This window comes from Solea solea, chromosome 3, assembly GCF_958295425.1.
Source record: "Solea solea chromosome 3, fSolSol10.1, whole genome shotgun sequence".
Classification (NCBI taxonomy): domain Eukaryota; kingdom Metazoa; phylum Chordata; class Actinopteri; order Pleuronectiformes; family Soleidae; genus Solea; species Solea solea.
Genome location: NC_081136.1, coordinates 1,298,100 through 1,306,659, shown reverse-complemented (window position 1 = coordinate 1,306,659; position 8,560 = coordinate 1,298,100). Strand labels below are relative to the sequence as shown.

Below are 8,560 nucleotides of genomic sequence, written 5' to 3'. Positions count from 1 at the left end.
GGACAACATACTAACGTATGACTTTTTTGTCAAAATTTGGACGACATACTAACCTATGACTTTTCTGTCGAAATTTGGAAGACATACTAACCTATGACTTTTTTGTCAAAATTTGGACGACATACTAACCTATGACTTTTTTGTCAAAATTTGGACAACATACTAACCTATGAGTTTTTTGTCACATTTTGGAAGACATACTAACCTATGACTTTTTTGTCAAAATTTGTACGACTTACTAACCTATGACTTTTTTGTCAAAATTTGTACGACTTACTAACCTATGACTTTTTTGTTAAATTTTGGAAAACATACTAACCTATGACTTTTTTGTCAAAATTCGGACGACATACTAACCTATGACTTTTTTGTCAAAATTCGGACGACATACTAACCTATGACTTTTTTGTCAAAATTTGGACGACATACTAACCTATGACTTTTTTGTCAAAATTTGGACGACATACTAACCTATGACTTTTTTGTCAAAATTTGGACGACATACAAACCTATGACTTTTTCGTCTAAATTTTGGACGACATACTAACCTATGACTTTTCCGTCACATTTTCGACAACATACTTACCTATGACTTTTTTGTCAAAATTTGGACGACATACTAACCTATGACTTTTTTGTCAAAATTCGGACGACATACTAACCTATGACTTTTTGAGTGATTTTGGACGACATACTATACTATGACCTTTTTTGAGTGATTTTGGATGACATACTAACCTATGACTTTTTTGTCAAAATTTGTATGACTTACTAACCTATGATTTGTTGTCAAATTTTTGACAACATACTAACCTATGACTTTTTTGTCAAAATTTGGACGACATACTAACCTATGACTTTGTCAAAATTTGGACGACATACTAACCTATGACTTTTCCGTCACATTTCCGACAACATACCTATGACTTTTTTGTCAAAATTTGGACGACATACTAACCTATGACTTTTTTGTCAAAATTCGGACGACATACTAACCTATGACTTTTTTGTCAAAATTTGGACGACATACTAACCTATGACTTTTTTGTCAAAATTCGGACGACATACTAACCTATGACTTTTTTGTCAAAATTTGGACGACATACTAACCTATGACTTTTTTGTCAAAATTTGGACGACATACAAACCTATGACTTTTTCGTCTAAATTTTGGACGACATACTAACCTATGACTTTTCCGTCACATTTTCGACAACATACTTACCTATGACTTTTTTGTCAAAATTTGGACGACATACTAACCTATGACTTTTTTGTCAAAATTCGGACGACATACTAACCTATGACTTTTTGAGTGATTTTGGACGACATACTATACTATGACCTTTTTTGAGTGATTTTGGATGACATACTAACCTATGACTTTTTTGTCAAAATTTGTATGACTTACTAACCTATGATTTGTTGTCAAATTTTTTACAACATACTAACCTATGACTTTTTTGTCAAAATTTGGACGACATACTAACCTATGACTTTGTCAAAATTTGGACGACATACTAACCTATGACTTTTCCGTCACATTTCCGACAACATACCTATGACTTTTTTGTCAAAATTTGGACGACATACTAACCTATGACTTTTTTGTCAAAATTCGGACGACATACTAACCTATGACTTTTTTGTCAAAATTTGGACGACATACTAACCTATGACTTTTTTGTCAAAATTCGGACGACATACTAACCTATGACTTTTTTGTCAAAATTTGGACGACATACTAACCTATGACTTTTTTGTCAAAATTTGGACGACATACTAACCTATGACTTTTTCGTCTAAATTTTGGACGACATACTAACCTATGACTTTTCCGTCACATTTTCGACAACATACTTACCTATGACTTTTTTGTCAAAATTTGGACGACATACTAACCTATGACTTTTTTGTCAAAATTCGGACGACATACTAACCTATGACTTTTTTGTCAAAATTTGGACGACATACTAACCTATGACTTTTTTGTCAAAATTTGGACGACATACTAACCTATGACTTTTTTGTCAAAATTTGGACGACATACTTACCTATGACTTTTTTGTCACATTTTGGACGACATACTGACCTATGACTTTTTTGTCACATTTTTGACGACATACTAACCTGTGACTTTTTTGACCAATTTTGGACGACATACTATACTATGACTTTTTTGACTGATTTTGGACGACATACTATACTATGACTTTTTTGTCTGATTTTCGACGGCATACTAAACTATGAAATTCTGGTGACATTTTGGACATGCATGACCTGCTGCTGCGTAAAGCTACCCACCCAGGAAATGCCAAACCAGCAGTCGCCCACACAAAAGATCAAGTCAAAGAGTGAAACAATAACTCGATCACCAAAGTATGTTCCTCAGTTTATTGAGTAATGCTTGGACAGTTGAATTTAACTTATCCTACAGAAGCGAACACAATCACAGAACATTTGCCCATAAACCATCAGGTTTCTGTCCTTATTTGTGAAGTATATGTAAAACATTTTAACCCGTTATTTAGGATTTTTTTAAAACAAACAGTCCAGATGATGTTGTGTTTCACTGTTTTTGATGTCACGTTTGGTCACACTGTTTAACCACTGGTGGTGAAAAAAGGCCTGATTTTCATGCTGATGGCCTTCAGTGAATACCAGCTCCCCTTCCAGTTCATCCACACCATGCCATCATCTGTGCCGTGCTTGGCCATTAGTTTGGTGTAACCTCCACCAATGTAGTATCGGCCATTGGGATTGGCTGAGTGGCAGCGGTTGTACCACCAGCCGCCTCCATCCTCCCTCGAGCACTGTTTGGACGGATCGCCTGGCAACCTGGTTTGAGCAAACGAGGAAGTTTTTGTCAAAATGATTGGCATTTTAAACTGAGAATTCAACTAAAAATGCAAATTTGCACCATTATGTTTACAAAGAGCCTCAAGTCGCGTTTCGACCAAGTCGAACAGATTGGTTTCGTACGTTTTTGCATTTTCCATCAGGAAGTGTACCAAAATAACTATTTAAGCCACGTTTTTGTTATATTTTATTTTGTAATATGACCTACCAGTTGTCATTGTCTCTGTCGTAGGTGCTGAACATCATCCCGTTGTGTATGGTCATGGTGCGGTTTTCACCAAAGAGCTGCAAAGCTCCGTCCAGGAAACAGTTGCCGGCGTTACCTGAGTAACCATCCACCGCAAGCACGTAATTGGATGCCTCTGATTGGATGGTGAATTGGCGGTACTGGGCATTAACCTAAATGGCAGCAAAAAGAAAACGTTTTAAAACTTTAAAAAGAATACATACAGTACATATATATATTTGTATATATATATGTGTACATATCAATGCTAATTCTTAATTCCAACTATTGAATTGAACATATTAAAGTTGAAAAGGGGATCAAACCTTACTTTCCCAGAGGGAACCTCGAGAGGATTTAATAAAGTTCAATCAAATCTAATCTCATAACCCAACCACATATATAACAGATTTTTTTGCTATAAAGAAAATACACAACTTTTTTCAGAAACACGTTAGTGTGTGAAGCTGGGAGACTTTCAGTGATGAACGGTGTCCCTCAAGGGTCAATTTGAGGACTCACCTTGCTTCCTGTCCAGTCCTGCATCTCGATGAGAACCTCTGTGGGGCCCATCTTGGTCAACTGACTAATGCGTTCGTTACCCAGCCAGTATTCGCCTGTCACATGACCCAGGAGGAAAAACGGATGTTTGTCAACCACTCAATATAATTACCAACGTTTCCTCTCACTGCTGTGAAATGACCTCTCTGAATATCGTACCTGGAGTCTGGCAGTGACCTTTTCCGGCGTCGAAGGCGATGTTGCCGAATCCGCGGCGATATTCATCCCAGCGTCGGCCAAAGTCGACGCTGCCGTCGAGCCTGTTCTGGATGAGGACCCATCCTGAGAAAACAAGAGAGACAGACTATAAACCTTTTATCTACCAAGTCTTCACCTTCAGAACAAACTCAAGACGAATTATATTCTCACCTCCGTTTTGCGTGGTCTGGTCGCAGAAGACCTTGTATGGTGGATAGAAAGCGTCTGGCTTGATCAAGTACATCTGGGACTCTCGTCCTCCTCTGCGGAAGATGTCCTCACACTCCTTACCTGGATCACACAAGAGAGGAGGGAAGAATTGTTACTCTGCCCACTTATCTTGCAATAAATTCTGAGAATTTCGTCCTCCTTGAGCGACCACAACAGGGTTTGTGTGTCCCAGTGATTGTAGGAGTTCAGTTTTGGGTAAGGGTAGGGATTTGGGTAAGGGCTTGGGTTACCCAAGGCCACTAATGGACTTGGGCAAACAGGTCCCAAGGCAAATAGGTCCTTGCATAGAAAGGTTTACAATGACCACAATGGAATGCCCAGACCACACTCTCTCACCCAGAATTGGGTCACCAGGGCCCCACTCTGGAGCTCCTGGGTGGCATGTTTGGCTATAGGGACGTGGAACGTGAGCTGGTGCACAAGACCAAGAGGTTCCCACTACGTATAGTCAGGCTTGCCTTGACACACAGCTTGGGCTCTGGGAAACCAGTTTCCTCAAGAAGGTTTGGATTCTCTTTCAAGAAAACATGAAATCCAGGATAAAAGGCCTTGCAAAGGTCTGTTTGTGCATTTTTAAACTAGGTCTCAACAATAAAAGAGAGGTCCAACACTCACCTGAGACCACAGGTATGGGACATTTTGTCATGCACGGCTCCTTGCACCCCTCCCTCTGGCCCTGGATGGCTTTCTCCAGCTTCTGGATTTTCAGCCGGATCTTGTCCAGGACCCCCTGTGGTCATAACGCATCATATTTCAGCTATCGATTTTATGCAATTCCAATTTAAAGGAGGTCATTACTGGTAGAGAATGTCCAATATCGGGATAATCATAAATGCTGGAAAAAAGGAGGGACTATTACGTGCTACGGCATTTTATGAAATTTTGGATGCCTTTAAAAAACTAGGTACGTTACTGTGACATTTTAGGCTCTTTATTATAGTACGTTTGACACAGACTAAACAATATTAGTTATGCAAAAATGTGGACACCTTACTCTGTTTTGATAAAAGCCTTTACTATGCTAGGACGTTTTCGTGAAACCTGTAAAATATTGTTGTTGTCAATTGTTTGTGGCAGGTTTGACACCTTACTATGATGTTTATGGAAACGTTTTTGTGACACTTTGGACGACCTACTGTTGTTATTAAACGTTTGAGGCCTCACTATGCTAGGACATTTTTATGACACTTACTATGATGTTTTTATTATCAAAAATGTATGTTTTAATGTCTAAATTCACAATATAGTTCTTGTGATTTTTTTGTAGCAGGTTTGACACCTTAAGACATTTTTGTCCACTTTTTGAGTTTTTTCCACTAAACTTTGTGTTTTTTGGTGGAAATTTTGGATGTGTTACTATCCTATGATGTTTTTGATGGCAGTACTTAAAATTCAAAATTCTTATTTTTCATTAGAAATATGTATCTTATCTGCAATGCAAAAAAAATGTTTTGGACCATTTGCAGTCTTGGTTTATTTGTTTGCTCTAGGTCTGTTACCTTTCAAAAAAAAATGTATTTGTGCAAAGAAAGGAAAAGTACCTGCAGGACTCGTATGTTTGAAGGGAAGACAGTGTCCACTGTCTCCTTGATGAAGGCATGTTGTTCCTCCACTTGATCGGTGTATTGATGCACCACCCTGCCATTGTCTGAACAGGGAGAGAAATGTAACATGAACTTCTGCAATTTCTTCTTTTCACTTGGCCTCATTTTCATGTATCTATAAAATATACTGTGTAAAGTGTTCGTGGGTCTCACCGGAAACAACTCTCTGCCTCTCCCTCAGAGAACTGGACATGCTGTTGACGTAGTTGTAAATGTTGTTGGTGGATCTGGACAACTCGTTCACTTGAGGTCTCAGCTCATTGATACTCTGTCAAAAAACAGGATCAAAATCATAATTTTAATTAAAAAAGGGCTTTAATTAAATGTTTAATCTGTGGTGCTTGTTCATTCAGTCACTTACAGTCTTGACGTTCCTCTCTTGCTTCAGCAGCATTGTCTGCAGCTCGCAGCCAGTAGGACACAAAACTCCCTGGTGGACACAAACAAGACACAACTCGTCTTTTGTGACTTGAAAAGACCACGTTTGTCTTGTGTGAAGACACCGGAGACACTCACTCTCACAGGGGAAAACTGATTTCAGACACTGAACAAAAGACTAATCTGATCAAATCTACACCTGCTTCAGCCTGTTATATCTTAACAACATGTTCACGTCTTTATCTCACTGTTAGACAGATTTTTCCCACAGGAAACTGAAGTTTGTAAACCACTCATACATTCTTAAGACATTGTAGACTTAAGCTGACATAGTATTAGGTGGTTCTTGGGCACAGGGGTGCGCCTACACTTCAAAACTCCTGACTGTGAAGCTGAGAGAAATTTCAATAATTCAGAAGACTCTGACATTAAATAAAAACATGTGGAAGGAGGGAGTCACGGTGTCACTGTACCATCTCCTCTGCTGCGTGTGTGCATCCTCCGGCCTCAGGCATCGGTTCCTTCTCCTGTGACTGGGATCCTCGGGCTGGGGCCGGCGTGGGACGACCGCGATACCTGGGTGAAAAGCAGAAGGCACATTAAATCTAATGCTAACTGGATTAGACGCTTATTTTTTTAATCCATCTGAAACATAGCTATTGACCTATGGTTAAGCCCCGCCCTTGAGCACAAATAGGCGAATGAGCTTGATAGAAAAGTAAGTCATTTATAAAGTTTTTAGTTTCAGTCAAAGTTTTCTATGCTAGCTGGCTAATTCTAGCTAATCTGCACTGAGTGGTAACATTACCTCTGTAGCCACGTCGCTCACAGGTGCCCCAGTTCTGATAAAGCCACGCTAACATTGCTAGCAAGTCAAGCTATGCTAAATGTAGCACAACTCCAATACCAAGCGACCACATCATTAGAAAACACCCACACACTGTGTATCAGTTAGGTGGAAGTCTCTCCATACAAATGTCCCAGAATCGAAGAGGGCGGAGCTTAACCGTGGGTCCATTAGGGAATTCAAGAAAATATAAGTAAAACGTTCGTGTGAGCGATCGCACCTGCCGCCGGTGTTAATAGGGGGCGGGCTATAGCGATGTGGTGTGTACGTGTCCCTGCCAGACGTCGTTGGACGGTGACCTCTCACGTCTAACTTTCCCTGAAAGACAAACGAGAGGAAGTCAGGAACGAGGCAAATGAAAACAAACAAACAAACACATGTGTAAATAAAGTTCTTCTACGCACTGTTTTGTTTCCAGATGTTGAGCCTGTGTCCTGAGAGAGAAACAAAAAGCTAAGTATCAATATCAACTCAGGTAAAAACAATCATTTGACTGTGTTTGTCAATAATCACCAACACACAGTCTTAGTGATTTGTTTCAGTTGCACAAGGGGGCGGCATCAGCAACTTTTTCTTTCTTTATAATCCCCCACAATAATATTGTAAGTCATTCTTTTTGGTTGTAGGATCATCTTGACGTGGAATTTTCATCTCATGTATTAATTTAGTGACGTAAATTACGATACTAATGATTGTGACATTCGTTCCGTACGTAGGATTTTTTCCGCTTACCTCACAAATGTTACTTATGGTAAATCATAATGTTATTATGGTGTTTTTGTTCTGGTAACCTTACAAATTTAAGTTAAATGTTTTGTTACGTTCGTACCTTGTTTTTCCTGAAACATTAATAATGTTACTAAATGTTTTTAGTTTTTATAGCTTTTGCTTTTCCAATAAAAGTACAATGTTTATGTCAGTAACATTTTTAATGTCATTTAAAGTTTTTTAGTTTTTATAACGTGGTCTTTTTTTTAAAAAATACACTCTTGTAACAAATGAGGGAGCGCAAAGAACAAATGAGGGAGTGCAAAAACAAATGAGGGAGCGCAAAAAACATGTGAGGGAGCACAAAGACGAAATGAGGGAGTGCAAACAACAAATATGGGAGCGCAAAGAACAAATGAGGGAGCGCAAAAAACAAATGCGGAAGCGCAAAGAACAAAGTGTATTTTCAAACAATAAAAATATTTTTGAATTGTTAAATCCATATCCAGTCGTTATAAAATATTGACACAAATCTAATTCCATAAAGGTTTGTCTGAGTTTGACCAAACACTCACGTCATAGTCATCATACTCCAGATCCTGGGCGCAGACGGCGTAAACGCACAGCGTCAGCAGCAGCAGCGTCCTCATCATCTGCTGTCGATAAAGTTACTCTGGTCAAAACTGTCGGTCGTCCTTCGCCGCTTCTTCTGTCGCAGACGGTTTGAACTGACCTGGTTTTTATCTGCGCCGCTGAGTCCACGTCCTCCTCCTTTTATTGATCCGCTCACACCGAGCGACGACCGCAGTTCAGAGCAGAGCTGAGTCACAGCCGCTCACCGTCCCATCGGAACAAAAGGTCATGAGGTCAATCTGTTGTCGGTTTAAACCCTGACATAAACTGACATTAGTTTAAGACTCTTTGTTTGATTTGTTACATAAAATAAAA

General features: G+C 39.2%; 1 protein-coding gene across 1 annotated transcript; it reads right to left on the bottom strand.

Moving 5' to 3' along the window:
* Window positions 1–2,380: 2,380 nt before the first annotated feature.
* On the bottom strand, window positions 2,381–8,347 carry fgb (fibrinogen beta chain). Its single transcript, XM_058626339.1, has 13 exons — window positions 8,188–8,347; window positions 7,309–7,338; window positions 7,125–7,222; window positions 6,531–6,633; window positions 6,041–6,109; window positions 5,833–5,947; window positions 5,617–5,723; window positions 4,691–4,805; window positions 4,016–4,135; window positions 3,806–3,928; window positions 3,608–3,702; window positions 3,068–3,258; window positions 2,381–2,838 (listed from the first exon to the last, which is right to left on the bottom strand). The coding sequence occupies exons 1-13, from the start codon at window positions 8,263–8,265 to the stop codon at window positions 2,604–2,606; spliced, it is 1,479 nt and encodes a 492-aa protein (XP_058482322.1). The 5' UTR covers window positions 8,266–8,347; the 3' UTR covers window positions 2,381–2,603.
* Window positions 8,348–8,560: the final 213 nt, after the last annotated feature.

Bases quoted from the DNA above. Each gene is read 5' to 3' on its own strand.
- fgb (XM_058626339.1), bottom strand. From the start codon at position 8,265: ATGATGAGGACGCTGCTGCTGCTGACGCTGTGCGTTTACGCCGTCTGC. The intron at 5,948-6,040 runs GTAAGTGACTGA...GTTTTTTGACAG, and splicing joins AAGAGAGGAACGTCAAGACT to AGTATCAATGAGCTGAGACC. The intron at 3,929-4,015 runs GTGAGAATATAA...TTGTTTTCTCAG, and splicing joins CCAGACCACGCAAAACGGAG to GATGGGTCCTCATCCAGAAC.